We start from the raw sequence: 16,802 nt of genomic DNA on the forward strand, positions 1-16,802 counted from the left end.
CTAATAGGACTAATCTATAGGACTGAGGGAAATGTGAAGGCTGGCTAAAAGGGAAGAGCTGGGAGGACTGTGGGCGAACGTTAAATGCAGTAGGCCAGTGAGGCTCCTACAAGCTTCAAGTTTTGTGCAATAGAAAAGTTGAGACAGAAGTACTGTATTCAATAACACTTAATATTAGAGCTTCTTTATGCTATCCGACTAATTCTAACACTGTAAAAGAATACAGTAGAAGTTAAATAAGCTTCTTTATTCAGACTGTAAAAAGCTGGAAACAGTTTTGCAGACGATAAGAGAAATCCTTGAGAACTTTTTAAAAGCTGAGTCAGAGAACAAACATAGTGTTTGAGTTTGTATTTGTATATGCAAAAAATCTTAAATTTGTTTATAACCTTTTTTTTGAAAATTGTTTTTTTAAAAGTTCTTAATAGATGAATAGGACACCTTGTCTCGTCAATTTAGCACAACTGTGAAAACCAAATGGATTCTGCACAAAGATTCCCACACTTGGTCACTAGAGAGTGCAAAAATCCACATTACTGCACTATAAACTTGGATTTGATATCGAGCCAGTGGAGCTCTCTGCAGTTTACATGTGATGGAAAATCCATTCAGTGTGTTTTTTTGAAATGTTTACATTTATGTCAGAATAGGTTAAAAATACTGTATGGATTTGATATTGTGAGATGAAAGTTATTTTAGGGGAATATTTTAAGGGCTTTTGAAATCTCAAGTATTCTTTGTGTGTCTCTCTGGTGGGATTTGTGAGTGTATGCATGTGTGTTCTTGTACTTGGTACATACTGAGGACCAAAAAAAGGTTTTTTTTTGTTTTGTTTTGTTTTTTTTGCTACAGAGTGAAGACATTTTTGGAAAGTGAGGACATTTTGGCCAGTCCTCACTTTCTGAAATTTCCTTTTGAGGGTTAACATTTGGTTTTAGGGTTCATGTTAAAATTAGGTTTAGTGTTAGAGTTAGGGGCTAGGAAATGTATTATGTCAAGGAGTGTCCTCACAAAGATAGAAGTACAAGTAAATGTGTGTGTGTGTGTGTGTGTGTGTGTACGCGTGCACGCCAGCGTGTGTGTTTCAACATACTCTTGGGTCACAAATGTCATTTACTCCATATGAATAATAAATGTCCAAAGCTGTCTTGTCTGATTACAGGCTCTTTGTCTTATTTGAAGGATCACACAGTGCGTTTCCTGAGCAGGTGCAGCAGCCCACTGCGTTACAGCCTATCATTGTCTATGAACTGACTTTTCTTATATCACATTCCTCACTGACTAATTGTCATCCACAGTGTTTCCACACCCTTTCTGCTTTCACTGCTTATCTTCATGTTCCAGAAACCGTCACCGATAACCCACTGCTGCAGCCAGACGTAGCAAAATGAAACTGATCAAGAAATAAGATTGTAAGGAGACTAGCCACTGTTGCTTTTAAAATAAATGTATGTTTATTTGCAGGAGTGGAAAAGTGCAAAAATGTTTTTTTAAGTTCCCCCTCCATGCAAAAGTGGTTTTGCTTATTGTTTCTTAAAGTGAATGTTTGACCTTCACTGTGCAGAACAACATGCGTTTTTTTTACATTTATTTGCTGACTGGGGAAAGTAGCTTAATATGCAAAGTACACAAGCGCGACATGCAAACCCATCATTTCTAGCACCCATACAATACACTGACTGTTCATAATCTCTTATGTCCAAAGTTTTGGAATAAAAATACTTCCCTAGCTATACATGTATAGAATCTGGATTTTTCAGTGAGGGAAATGGAGTAAATTTAAGTTTTTTTAGCTGGATGATTTAAAAGCTTATTATGGAAAAACACGTGAGAAATTATTTTTCTAACAAGAGTACTTTTGTAAGTCTTTAAACATTCTGGAGAAGGTCTTTCGGTAAAATTACTGCAGTAAGAGTAAAGATTACAATTATCTAAGTAAATCTATGAAGCCACTCATTTAAAAAGATGGTGAGAGCAACTTGTGTGTATATTATATTTTAAAACAGTTTGTCACACCCTGGCTTCAGCTTTAACACACAAAAATTTTATCAATCTTCTTATCTAACTCTTGAAAATAACAAGAAAAGGCATATCTACCTATCTGTTTTTTTTTAATACATCTTTATTTAACATCTGTTTATGGTGTTGTAATGCAACCTCCCTTGCCAGCTACTTGTCTTATTTGGAAAAACAGGCACAGGGTCTGGAAGTGCAATAGTTTTGAAGTCTGGACAGCCAGCCCCCACCTATTCAGACACACTATACACAGTCACTGAAAGTCTGAAGGCTTGCTCCGCCTCACTTCTAATCTCTCTTTTCATTAATGATTCACACTCTTCAAGTTGACCTTCCTTCAACATCTAACAAAATTAAGACCCGTCCTAGGAGCAGCTTCAGCCCTGAGCCTCCTGCAGCTCTGATACCTCTGTGGGTTGAGTCTCCTACAGACTGCATGCTTGCTAAACTTCTCATCCTGTGCACACAGGTGAGCAAACTGTAACTTTTCACACCGATCACCTGGTTGATCTGCTAGCGCCTGTTTATTCCTAAATTACAGACTACTTTCTATTGTTGGAGATAAGACATGACCTTTTGTAGATCTATGCAGTATTGTAGTGTTTTTAAAAAGGGCCAGTCAAGCAATTTGCTAGTATTGTGCTGCTGTGGTGCAATCTTAACTAATATTTAGTATATTGTAATCTCTGACTGTAATGCAGGCAAATGTTAAGGTAAGAGTTTATAATGACCTTAGGTTGTTGATCTCCCTGTGGTATCACTACTAGCTCATACATATTTCAGGCTGCGGTAGGTCTTTGTAGGACTTTGGTTGTGGTTTTTATTTTGAATCTGAGAAATATTATTTTACTCATTCAGATTACAAACAAATAGTGTGTCATTTTGTCAGCTTTAATGAAAACACAATATTAAGAAGGTTCTGAAGTAACTAGATAGTGAGTTTCTGTTTGATTGCTGGTATCTGGATGTCTGGACTGTACTATGCATGCAGTTTTCTTGAAAGAGGTTTTAGAGTTTGGCATTTCTGTCTGTTTCAAATGTGCAAAAGAAAACGATGCATTGTGGCAGATTTTTGCAGTTTGCAATTAGTGATTCAGAGGCTGCTGCTTGCTGAGGAATAAACTTTTGGATGGGGAGCAGCTGTTTGCCTTAGGAGGTTTTTCCTGAGTGGGATTGTTGCAAATAAGCATTTTAACATGCCTGGTGAAGATCACTGATAGGAAAAGATGATTATCTTATGATAACTGTCAAGTGGGTAATCGTTTTAACCTGTTGGCAAGTCCGCTATGGTTTTTTTTAAATTTATAATCCTTTGCAGTGAGAGCTCAGATTAATTCACCTTGACTTCACCCTGTTCCAGAAGAGCAGTCTTGTTTATGACTTGCAATAAGTGTTTTATCCGAACTGCAAAGAAAAAGGTATGGGTGCTTAAATTAACAGCAGCTTTGTTACTGCAGGATATGTTTGTTGGGGCAGCTGGATGATTTAATGTAGGTCTGTGTGGTTCCTAGATGTCTTTGTTTCACAGCTTTATAAAATAGTATGTGAGTGAGACCTTGGTCATCCTGTGTGTTTTGTCAGATATGAGAGTGACACAGCAATATTTATCATCCAAACATGTTCACTGACACATGCGTGCACACACACACATCCTTGTTTTTGTCACTTAAGAGGTGTTTAAGTGACTTCCATTAATTTCCTAATCCTAACCTTAACCATAACCACTGTGTGATTTATGAGGAAGGTTGAGTCCCCATAACATGAGTATGTAAACAGGTTTTGGTCCTCACAGTGTGAGTTATTTAGGTGGACATTGCAACACACAATGTCCTTCATTATGTTTCTGATGCAGCTTGTTTTCTACAAACCAGAACAACCAGCTCCTCTAGGTCGTCTGGTGTTCACACTGAGGTCAGCAGATGATTAGAAAAATCACGTAAACTCATGTTTCTATCTTTACGAGGACAGTCATTGATATAATCCATTCTCTAGCCCCTTACCCTGCCCTACTCTTCACCTAACCCTAACCTAAACCTAACATCTTACCTGAACCTGAAGACCAAGTCTTAATCCTTAAAGTGAGGACTCGCCAAAATGTCCTCATTCTGCAGCAAGTGCAAGAGCACACACATTTTCATAATTTCAGGGGACATTACACTGACTCGCATTCATTTCCTGGAGACTAACCGTAACCTAAACACATAACGACTGTCTCTCACCCTAACCTTAAACAGCATCATCACTCAAAAATGAAGAACAGAGGAGGTTGAAGAGACAACGTTTGATGCGTTGAATCCCCGGCTGTTCTCCAAAGTCCTGCATACAGTCATTACTTCTCCTCTCCTCTTACAGGTTTGTCAAAAACTGATGCTGAGTCTCCAGTGACAGTGGAATGGATAAAAGCCATGGCACATTGTGACGTGAGTGTATTTTTATCTTTGTACTTGTCTGATATTTTCTGTTTTATGTTTACGTGACGCATTTGCTTTATTTAATTTTGAGCCAGTGCCTGTTCAACGCTGTGACAGTAAACATGCCAACAGCCCAGTTTATATTCCAAGTTTTTTTTTAAAGATTGTTTCTTTAACAAATATCTTCATGTGACTCAAATGTTATTGGCAATACATGTGGGTGATCTGGTGTATTTTTAGTTGTTTGTGTTGTAGCTTAGGGAACTTAAAGTCATTTCCTGGAATGTAATGGATCTATCAAATAGTGAGATGTTTTCATCTGAAGTTCTGTAGTTACACAATAATCATGCAGTGTGACTCAGACCTTCATGCCATTATCTTCAGGCCTACTATTCTTTGCTTTATGTTGCCTTGTTACTATATTTGCATTTTATTAAGTCCCCAAAATGATACGATGTGTTAATCTAATATTTTCAAATTGAAAAACTTTTCAGGGGAGAATCGTTTCTTTCCTTCTGTTTTGTCTCAGCTGTATCCGACAATGAAAATTTGAAAATACAGCATTTTGTTTTAAGTTATGCTTTTAATCCACAGGAGTAAAAGAGATATTCATACACAAAAAATTGTGCTTTTTGCAAAATTAGGAACCTGGAAAGACCAGACAGTTGAAGAAAACTGATGTTTAGAAAAAGGGTTACAAACGCTCTCTCCACCTACCTAAACTCAAATTTTAAGTGTAGTTCATTTGGCAAAAAAGAGTCAGTATACACAATAAAGTTAAAGATGAATTTTATATCATTTTTTGCTTTTTTTCAGATATTCTGTAGATTTGTAGTCAAGATCTGCTATTGTGACAGCCCTAGTGTACACATAGAAATAACATTTTTAGACTTATTGTAAACAGTGACTCACTTAAATGACGCCACTGTTGAAAGGTGCAAGTGAATGAAAATGAAATACCACTTATTCATGGTTTATGTAGCTTTATTTAGACAAATGAAGACAAATGTAGTTATACTTGTTTTTTAAACAACATATGTTTATTCCCTTTTTCAGTTGCGGTTACCGTCCTCCTCTCCTGTTGATGTCGTCAACCTGGGACCTTCAGGAAACCCACAGTCAGTAGTTCTGCTCTTATTGATCAGCATTAACTATCTTCACTGTCAAACACCGAGGACATTTTTTAAAATTGTACAGCTACGAATCCAGCAAAAAAAACTAGAACTGCCTTTGCTGAAAGGGTGTTTTTGTTGGCCTGGATGAGACATTTCCAGAGGGGAAAAAAGTGACTCAGTTTGGAAAAAATCCCACAAACAGCCTCTTTAATGATATAAACATTATTCTCTATTTACTGTATAAAAATACAGATTACTGAGGGGAAAGGCCACTTCTAGAAAAGGATGAATTTAAACAACTAACTTTTCATTTATTTATTTTTTGCTGGTGACATTTCCACTACTTGTAAGCTATTAAAAATACAGTGCTTCAGTGCATTACTCTCTGTCTTGTTTCAGTGCCAGGCCCACTGACTTTGACTTCCTGGCTGTCATTGGCAAAGGGACCTTTGGCAAGGTAACACAAAATCAGTTACTGTACCTATTTATTGATGTTGGCAACAAAAAATGACTGTGATCCTTTTGGAATGACTTACATTTTTGTATAAATTTGTCTTAAAGTATGGTCAGATCTTCATCTAAGTAACAATTGTGAACAACACAATCTATTTCAACTAATGCCAAAGTCATTGTGTTGTTTGTCCATATTGATTCCATTGTTAAAACATTCTCAGACTAAGCTGGGGAAAGTGTGTAAACCCCTAGGCTAACCACATCAACAAAAGATAAGTCAGAAGTTAGTCAACCACAGGTGAATCCCAATTCCCTTATTTTATCATTCCTCTGTCCTCACTCAACCCGGAAGTTGTTCTGGTCAACCGTGATGAAGGATGACCCAGAGCTCTTATTTGTGCTCCGAGGAGCAAAAACCTAGGCTTGAGGAGGCTGCCCGTAGGAGATATAACCGAGGATACAGGAGTGCATCCTTGCTGAAGTCTGTTATAGATGGACATGCCCCTTTATTTGAAATCAGTTTGTGACCGGAGGCTTCACATAAAGCGTTGGAGAAGAAGACGTCTCATGTCAGTTAAAATGTGTTTCTTCAGTTCCTCTCTCCTTGCAGTTTGTTTTTGCATCTTTTTCTTGCAATTTACGTGAACGAGAGTAAGACGCAAGGAAAAGACACAAGTGAGGGAAATGTGGATGCAATTAGGGGAATTGGGATTCACCTCTAGAGTCCACTCAATGAAACAAGTATGTATGGGTGTGTTAGAGCTGCTTTGACTTATAAAAAGCACTCCAACATTTTGAGTTTGCTTTTCACAAGAAGCACCCGTTGTTGTGAATTACGCCCCACAAAAGAAGCTCCCAGAAGACTTACAATAAGAAATAATTTGCATAAAGCTAGAAATGGTTTAAAAGTCATCTCAGAGTTCTGATCTTCATCAGTCAGTCCACAGTTAGGCAAACTATAAATGGAGATGATTTAGTACAGCTGCCACTTTCCATGAGTCTATTAGACACAAATCACAGTGCAGGGTGTCTGTTGCAGGAAACTGCTTGTCTACAAAAAACAAAATATCACTGCACTCCTTAAGTTAACACTGTGATACTCCGCAACACTTCTGGGAAAATGTTTTGTGGGCTGATGAAACTAAGGTTGAATTGTTTGTACCTATGCATGCCATAAAGATTTGCCATCTTTTTTTAAAGTTAATTTGTCAGGCTTTTGTACCTTTTATTAAGCCAGTTGTTTTACAGCGAGGCAGATAGGAAACAGGGGAGGAAGAGATCTATGACAGAGCTGTCAGGGTCGAGCTGCTGATGTTGCGAAGCCCCCAGGAATTATATGGTGCCCAGTGCCGTAACCACTTGGTTAAGGGGCACCCTGAACGTTTGCCTTCTTTGAGGGGAAAATGAAATGTTACGTTTATTAGGATCATGTAGGGATGGCTGTTGCCAGCTGAAGCTCAGTGGAAGTTGGCTGATGCAGCAGGTCAGTGACCTTAAACACAGAAGGAAATCTACTACAGCATGGCTTCAGACTAAGAAAACCCACCTTTTGGAGTGATCCAGCCAGAGTCCAGATCTTAAGCCAGTAGAGATGCTGTGGAGTGAGCCAGTCACACCAGATATCCTACGAATATGGCTGAGCTGATGCAGTTTTGTAAAGAAGAATGGTCCAAAATTCCTCCTGAACATTGTGCAGGTCTAATCTACAGCTACTAGAGGCACTTGGTTGTGGTTATTGCTGCCAAAAGAGCTTTAAATGCTCCTCTTTCACTATGTGTAATGGGTGTGCTCAATATAGATCAATACACAATAATTATTCTCATATTATTAGCCTAAGCACCTTGTGTTTGTACTTATCACGTACTGTAGATAAATAAATAACCCTTTAGGAGACATTAATGGTAGGTCATACAGATTAAGAATGACTGTGTGGATGCCTTTAACAGGAACAGCTTTATTATACTGACCTTGTAAGACAGAAGAGAGAGAATAAGAGAGCGAGCGATAGTGAGCTGCTGCTGACTTTGCAGACAAGGTCAGAGAAAGTAACTGCTGACTACTGCCTGATCAAAATATCCGGCCTGCTTCATGAATCATTAACTTTGCACAGCACTGAGGCCTTTTAATGTTACCTGAGCATCAGCCACTTAATGGAACAGCAAAATACTAAAAAATAAAATGGCCTCAAGGCATCCACATAATGTGATTTCTTTCCTTTGCCGGCAGGCTTTTATTTAGTTAATATAATGTAAAGCCTGGGTTTCTGGGGGCAATGCGGGGCGATGCCCAACCTTTTTTTATTCTATCAACACTTTTCTCAGATTTCTCAGTATCATCTGTTTCCAACAATCCCTTTTTTGTGTTGTGTGCACTTTCTCAGAAGAGGTTCAATGCAGTTTCCTGATAGCAGTGTGTTGTGATGATGGTGCAGACTTTATTAACCAAAGCACTATAAACCTTTATGCAGGTCCTGCTCGCCAAGCTCAAAGCAGACAATAAATTCTACGCTGTCAAAGTGCTGCAAAAGAAAGTTATCCTGAAGAAGAAAGAGGTGAGGCTCTGCTTTGCAACTATTCTTTTTTTGTGACATTTATAATCACAGCTGTTCCTTTCTGAATTTATATTTTTCTTCAGCAGTTTGTTATAAACCCAACCTCCACTCTAACACAAACCAAACCACAATTTAAGCTTTAAACTGATACAAGATCACCAACTACTAAACCTTTTTATAAACATTATAACCAGCATATTTCGAATGACACAGTACTCTGTCATGCTCGGCTAATGTTGATGATGGTGGAAAATATCTCAGCTTGAGCCAGGAGGAACGTGTGTGTGCGTCTGTATCTTTGAGTGTTATTGTTAAACAGTGTTTTGACCCAGCAACACAATCTGAATCTTATCTAATCTACAGCTTGTTCTGTACAAAGGACAGATTTTACGACTCCCAGAAAATCAACCGGGCCACGTCAGTGTTTGTCTGACAACACAGTAGGAATATCTGATGAGACTTGTCGTCATTTGGAGTACTAGCTTCTGCTCAAGTTGAGGTGTTATGTGTGTTTTTAGACCATAGATTGCTGGTCTCTTTCATTCATCTCTTTTAGTCTCAAACTTTCTGATGCTTCAGATAAATAATTATATTTAAATTGTAAATCTCAGAAAATGGTTAATACAGTCATGTACTGATGGAATCACTGCTGATGTAGCTGTCAGTCTCTCACCTCCTTTAGTTTTGTCATACTCATGTTGTTTTTCATAGAGTTGCACTGCACATTTCTGTGTTCACTGGCTGAGAGAATTGTGATTTACTTCACTTCCAAATTCTTTCCAAAGAACTTTAAAACATTTGGTATTTCCTTAAGACTTGTGTTCCAGTTAGGCAGGTAGCGTTTGCTGGTAAGAAGGATCCGGAGACCAGAGCTTGTCTTTTCTCGTTTTATTCCACACACACACACACACACACACACACACAATAACAGGTGCAACTGCACAAACATAACACACTCTCTGACTAACCTCGCCAACTATACACACACTGGCCCAGGAATTATGGGGCATCCTGCCAAGTCTCTCTCTGCCCTCCCAGTGCTGCAATGTTTTAACCAAACTAAAAACTCTTATTGCTAAAGACTGTTGAAGGACAACTTTAAAGCCGTGTGAAACCTTCTCAGTTTTGAACGTGACAAATGTCATTACATTATTTTAAACTTATAGTTTGAGATATTAAAGGAAACACTGTTAAAGAGGAAATGTGCTTGTTTACACTGAAAATGATAATCCAAACTGCAGACACTCAAACTCAGAGTATACAAAGATTTAACAGATGAGAATATCTGCTGCATTGTTCAGAGCTAAAGCACCATAAGAGCAATGGTAAAGTATGTAGTGGTAATACAAATAAACACTCCTCCAGAAAGGACACATTAAATGTCATCTGAGCTTTGCCAAAGAGCAACTGGAAGATTTGGAAGCCAAATGTAAAAAGTTGCTATGGTCAGATGAGACCAAAACTAAACTCTCTGGCTTCAGCGCCAAACAGTACATCTGGCAAAAAGACAATACAAGTCACCAGCCAAAGAACACCATACAGTACCTACAGTAAAGCATGGAGGTGGTAGCATCCTGCTGTGTGGGTGTTTCTCTTCAGCAGGGACTGCGGCAGTTCTCAGGATAGAAGGGAAAATAGATGGGGCGAAGTGCCATCAAATTGTTGAGGAAAACCTGCTGCCCTCTGCTACATAGCTAAAGATGGAAACACAGTTCTGCTTTCAACATGACAGCAACCCAAAGCACACAGCCAAATTGAGCATACAGTGACTGAAGGACAAAAAGGTGACATGGCCTAGTCAGAGCCCAGACGTGACCCCTATTGAGAATCTGTGGAATGACCTGAAACCTGCAGCATGTCAGAGGTCACCATCCAATTTGAATGAGCTTGAACAGTTTTCTAAGGAAGATTAGGCAAACATTTCTCAGTCTAGGTGTACAAAGTTGGTAGAGAAGTTTATTATTATTTTTCAGAACTGTTGATATTTTTATCTTTCACTCATATGTTGTAAGCTGCATTGAGTAATGTTTTGTTGTGTTTTCATTTCAGGCTGTGAAATGTTTTGAAGTGAGTGTTTTGAAAGGGGGTGATTCTTTTTTATAGCCACCATTTTGTTTTTTCTCTCTTCAGCAAAAGAACATCATGGCAGAGAGAAATGTGCTGCTGAAGAGTCTGAAACACCCGTTTCTGGTTCGGCTGCACTACTCCTTTCAGACCCCAGAGAAACTCTACTTTGTCCTTGACTATGTAAATGGGGGAGAGGTGCGTGTCTTAAATAGAACATAGAACAGACATTATTTTCAGAAGACTTCACTGGACTTTGGCTGCTTCCTCCTGCTTCCAGTCTTTATGCTAAGCTACACTAACTGGTTGCTGGCTTATATTTAACACAGGGTGGTATTGATCTTCTTAGAGAACTCTCCACAAGAAAACAAATAGGTGTATTTTCTGAATTATCATCTCATTATCTTCTAAAACACATCCCCATGTAAACTCTTGTAAATATGTATGTATTCCTTCAGACTTATGTAAGTTTTTAAGACTGTGTTTATTTTGCTTCCTTGTTCAGCTGGGAGCAGCAGTAAGTGTCTTAATAAGTACTACTTTATCCACACAAATAAAATCAGACAGGCTGTTGGCATGAAGCCAGCGGACATGCTTTTGAGCCGCTATGCTGATGGTTAAGTGTTTTATCACAGACCAGGGTTGAAAGATTTTTTTCTTAATATTTAGTTTTGCCTGATATGTGTGTAAGTAAGTGTACTGTCTCTCCCTCTGTCTCTATTTTTCATTTCTGCCCCTTATCAACTTGTCATTTTTATTCCTCCCTCCATCCTCTTCATGCTCTATCTATCCATCCATCTTTTTCTCTGTCTGTAGTTGTTCTTTCACCTGCAGAGAGAGAGGTGTTTCTCTGAGCCCAGAGCGAGGTTCTACGCCGCTGAGTTAGCGAGCGCCATCGGCTACCTTCACTCTCTCAACACCGTTTACAGGTCAGATGACAGTCTCACACATACACACTCATAAAATATTAGATACATTCACAAATGAATGATAATCTGCTCATTCTTGTTCACTGTAGAGATCTGAAACCAGAGAATATTCTTCTAGACTCTCAGGTAAGTCACTCAACACATTTGCTTCAATGCTATCTCCTTCAGTGTTATTACAAAATGACTGTTGTGTGAAGGATGACTACTTACGTTCTGTGTGTGCAGGGGCATGTGGTGCTCACAGATTTTGGGTTGTGCAAAGAGGGCATAGAGCCGGAGGGAACGACCTCGACTTTCTGTGGGACTCCAGAAGTGAGTTAAAAATATAAATATAACTGAAGGGATAATCAGAAAATAAAACCGTAAATCTGTCATATAGCATTATGCTTAAAGTAGACTGATCACTTTTTTCCCTCAGTTAATGAGTGGAATTGACTCTACTGTGGCAGTAGTGCCACTTTTTTTTTTTTTCCCCAAACTTTTACCAGTCAACTCAAACCTACTGACCTGAAGTCAAGTCATAAAAGTCAGCTTTCCTCCTCAATTGTGTCACTCTTACCTTTTCTTCTCTTTTATATCCGGCTCTTCGTCTGCAGTACTTGGCTCCAGAGATTCTTCGTAAGGAGCCATATGACAGGACAGTGGACTGGTGGTGTCTGGGCACGGTGCTCTATGAAATGATCTACAGCCTGGTAAGTGTGTTTGCCTGTGGCTCATTTATCAGTTATGCGACATGAGCCAGTGACATTTGGAAATATACAGACATAGTGCTTCTTGTGGTTGACCTTTAAAAGAATAGTTTGACCTTTTGGCAAATAAGCTTATTTGCTTTCTTGTCGATGGTTAGATGAGAAGATATATACCTCTCTCAGGTCTGTGTGCTAAATACGAGGCTACAGGAAGCATCTGTCTGATTTAGCTACTGTATGCACAAAGTCTGGAAAAAGCAGGAAACGGCTACAGTAGCCTGACTCTGTAAATCCACCTACCAGCATTTCTAAAGCTCTCTAAGTACCACATTTTGTTGTTGTTTAACTGATACAAGAGCCAGGGTGTACACACAACTATTGTGTTTCCAGTGTTTACACTAAGTTAGACTGCTGCTAGCAGTAATTTCATATTTACAGTGGTATCAATCTTTTTTTCCTCCTCTAGTGTCAAGGCATCATGGAAGGCTAAAAGTAGATCAATTTAAGTATTTTTGTTTATAAGTAAGACAGTTGGCTTGATGGTGGTGCTAGAGGAATGATCAGAGGATTATTAGACAAGGTTTGACTTACATGCATGTACTGTAACAAGTCCAAATGTACTATTTGGTGAGTGATACCATAGGATCAGATGCCCAAGAGAAGTTTCTTTACAGGTGAACATACCTATCAAACACTAGGTCTGTTTTTCATGCAGGATATGCTGCATTGCATTCTAACGATGTCCATGCCCATTCCTTTGCTCCAGCCTCCTTTCTACAGCTGTGATGTTGCTGAAATGTATGACGGGATCCTCCACAAGCCACTGCCACTGCCTCCAGGGAAGTCTAATGCCGTCTGCGCTCTGTTGGTGGGCCTTCTGCAAAAAGACCCGCACAGACGCCTTGGGGCTATCGCTGACTTTGTGAGTGTGCTATGTTAAAAAATATTTAACCATCAGTGCACATTAAAACATATCATCTCCCAGACATGGAATAAGCCTAGTCTTAGAAAAAGGATATTTTCCAAAGGACAATTGGATTTAATTTTACTTCAATTGTAGACCAGGTTTATTTCCAATATGAGAAAATAGCCCCTAAACATATAAAACACTGTTGGAGGGGTTTGACCTTTTGTTGAGCTGCTCTGCATCCACTCACTGTGAGAAAGTTTGAAATGATACTTGTTCAGTGGTTTGCTTTCAAAAAATGTCTGAATTCTTAACATTAATATCAGTAAACTATACATATTTAACTTTTCTTTCTTTTATTTATAGCTAGAAATAAAGAACCACGCCTTTTTCTCTCCAATCAACTGGGATGATCTTTACCATAAGAGAATCGCTCCCCCTTACAACCCTAACGTGGTGAGTTCAGGCTGGCTGTGCAATGTAACTGCTGAGGTCTTTACATACTGTATGAAATCTGCTCCTGCACTCAGTCTTCTGTCAGCCAAGTGTGTCTGTCTAGACATCTGCTCAAATTTCACCTCCACGGTCATTAAACCGACCTCGAGGTGTTTTCACTCACAACATGTTTTCCAGTGGGATCAGCCAAAATCAACCCCTATTGTGTTCTTCTTTATGTCTCAGGCACTTTACATATTTTCTTTAATCCTTTCTCCCAGATAGAGAGGTGACAAGAGTTCACCGGTTCAGCCTTTTTATGAGGATTCATGTTGTTTAATGCAAGCAGCTTCCTTTGACTTCTTTCACTATTGGTTGGTTTTATTACTTTATTTCAAATCGTCCCTCACCGCTGATCATGTCTGTCATAAAGGCCCAATATACCTGTAGGCAAAGTTACAGTTTGAAGTTCAAGTCTGACATAATCTGGTTTGTTTTTCTTTTTTTGTCAATAGTGTTGTTTGAGGGTTTGTCGCTGGACTCTTTTTTTGTCTGTTCAACCACAGTGGCTATTGGTCATCACTGTGTGTATTTTCTTCTTCTTTAAACATAAGAAACATCAGTTATTGTGCATCAAAATGTTTTTTTGTAACATAAATGTATTGAGTTTGGAAAGTACTTGCCTCTGTGCTTAGTGACTATTATTTATAGTACAGTAGAAACAGAAAATATTTAATTCTGATCTAGTGTCTAGTGAATTTGTTTCCAGTTCCTCAAACATAGTTTTAATGTTGCTTTCACAAAGACAAACCATTTTAAATCAAACTAATAGTCAGTATAGTGAGATGTCTAAATTCACTCATTTGCACATAATTGTAAAGTTCTTCATTACCTGAAGTAGGACTAATTTAATATAAATTCTGGGTAAATTAGTACTTGTTTCAAACTAAAAAAAACTGCATAGACCCCTTCTCCCTTCACACAGCAAAAAATAATCAGGTTCATGAAGCATTTCTGTGAAACTAACTTGCATTAAACTAGAAAAAAAAATTAAGGTTTGTCCAGCACTATAGACAAGTATAATTATTACAGTATACCTTTGTCAATGTGCACAGCATATTCACCTACAAGAACTATAAAAACAGTACTGATGTGTAAATTCAGGCTACTGTTTTCGCTGTGGCATTAAAATGTGATGGTGCTCCCCTTAGGTTTTCTCTTGTTGAACATAGAAAATCTCCCAAAGGAAACCTTCACCTCCACCTCATCTGTTACTGTCATGTCAGGACATGCATTATACATAATACATAGTCACACATATACACTTAAATAATTGTTTCATCTTTCAGAAAGGCCCAGCTGACACTCAGCATATTGATCCAGAGTTCACCAGAGAAATGGTTCCTACCTCGGTGAGTCGGACCCCGGAGCTCGCTGCCAGCGCCAGCTCAAGTAACGCCTTCAATGGGTTCTCCTTTGTCGCCAGCGAGGACAGCTTCCTGTGAGACGAAGGTCCCGACAGTCAGATTTGAATGGAGTGATTGTACCTCTTCTGAGTTTAGATGTCATGCTCGGCCACTGCAGAGGTTTCACCAGCATGTGGGGCTGAATTTACACAAATGATGTTTTAAATTGTTTTATACACAGACATTACTGTGGTTTGACTTTTTAAAAAGAAAATGATCTCCTTGCGTACATCCAGACTTTCTCACTGATCCTGTTTTTATAGAAAACTGAATGAACATATTTTTTACATAAACACTAGCACAATTTTATGAATGTCAGCCAACTTCACTGCAGAGTGCAAATTTATGGTTATTTGTTATGTGGACCATTGTTTTGTCTATTGTAACTGAGGAAGGTCCTCATATATGTTTGTCTGGAGATTATTTTAGTCTGTAGATGGCAGACAGCAATATTGATTAGCTTTATTTTATGGTATGTAACAGGCTAAAACAAAAAATACTGTATTGAACATCTGTAAATATACAATAGTAGCTTTGCAATAGGATTATGTACTGTAATGTGATTATATAAACCACAAAGTGCCTCTCTGTTTCAGAAATTAAGTTAGTGATGGTTGGTGTTTGATGTTGGCAGTGATGGGTGTGTATCTGACGTCATTTTATTTTTATCTCATATGCACTTAGTCTTATTTTTACATCTGTTATTAAAGAAGCTTCAATGTGTTCCCATTCTTAAAGATAGCCTGTTATGTTTTGGCTTCTTAAAGATTTTTTTACAGTTGTAATTTCACAGAATGGTGTATCAGATGATTTTCTGAGAAGCCAAGTACACTAACAGGGAAACAGCTATTTATTTCATTGGAAGACAGCTTTAAATTCTTTCTTCAAATGGCCTAAATGATTAATGAAGGAACACTCATGCGCTGACAAATGCTGCTCTGACCCTCCTTGTTTACCAATTGCCTTTCAAAACTAACCTTGTGAAGCTGTTTTTCCCCGAGAGGCTGACGTTACAGTCAAGTCACTCTGCCAGTAGTTGTGCCAACAGAAGTAAAACTGTGTACACAGGAAACTTGTTAATGAATCAACATTCAAAACATTGACATGTTCTTCTGAATGAACCATTAAACATAAAACGTGTCATAATAGAAACAATCTTTTTAGTCTTTAACCAATCAGTGACTAGCTTATAAATGTTGCATGTGATGAAAAATCACTGCACCTGTGACGTGTGTTACTGAAAACACAAGACCGGATTTAAGGAAGCACACCTCAGTAAAAGCTAGTGTTATATTTACTCAAGTGCTGTATTTAAATACAGTGGTACATGGTATTTGAATATTTCCACATTTATATTATTTTATACTTCATCCTCCACTATATTTGTTTGACAGATTTCAGAGTTCAGACAACTTTATTAGTTATAAGTGCAAATTGTTTCCCACAGTTTGCAGATGATTTTTCACATAAAGCATGATTAGCTTTTAAAACAGGATACATTTTCCATGGAAAAAGAATAGAGACAAGTTTTTCCCAATTCTAGTGCCGTAACCTTAAATATTCTTATTACACTGTGAGATACAGTTTTTAGGACTCGGTTATAACCAGATGTGTTTTTGCAGATTAAATAGCCCAGCAACATGTTAAGCTGTTCCACCTCAACCAATTACAACAGAAATGCTGCTCAAACAATTGCATTAGTGATAAATATCATATTGAGTACTTTTACTTTAAGTACATTTTGCTGATAGTACTTACACATAAGT

General features: G+C 38.2%; 1 protein-coding gene across 1 annotated transcript; it reads left to right on the forward strand.

The window, feature by feature from the left end:
• Window positions 1-2,255: 2,255 nt before the first annotated feature.
• On the forward strand, window positions 2,256-15,710 carry sgk2a (serum/glucocorticoid regulated kinase 2a). The gene is made up of 13 exons (XM_020619222.1): window positions 2,256-2,485; window positions 4,369-4,436; window positions 5,484-5,545; window positions 5,942-5,999; window positions 8,463-8,546; window positions 10,677-10,808; window positions 11,427-11,539; window positions 11,629-11,665; window positions 11,765-11,851; window positions 12,136-12,231; window positions 12,995-13,150; window positions 13,502-13,591; window positions 14,920-15,710. Exons 2-13 carry the CDS (start codon window positions 4,422-4,424, stop codon window positions 15,073-15,075), a joined length of 1,086 nt encoding a protein of 361 aa, XP_020474878.1. The 5' UTR covers window positions 2,256-2,485; window positions 4,369-4,421; the 3' UTR covers window positions 15,076-15,710.
• The last annotated feature ends 1,092 nt before the right edge of the window (window positions 15,711-16,802 follow it).

This window comes from Monopterus albus, unplaced genomic scaffold (assembly GCF_001952655.1).
Source record: "Monopterus albus unplaced genomic scaffold, M_albus_1.0 scaffold6.1, whole genome shotgun sequence".
Lineage (NCBI taxonomy): Eukaryota > Metazoa > Chordata > Actinopteri > Synbranchiformes > Synbranchidae > Monopterus > Monopterus albus.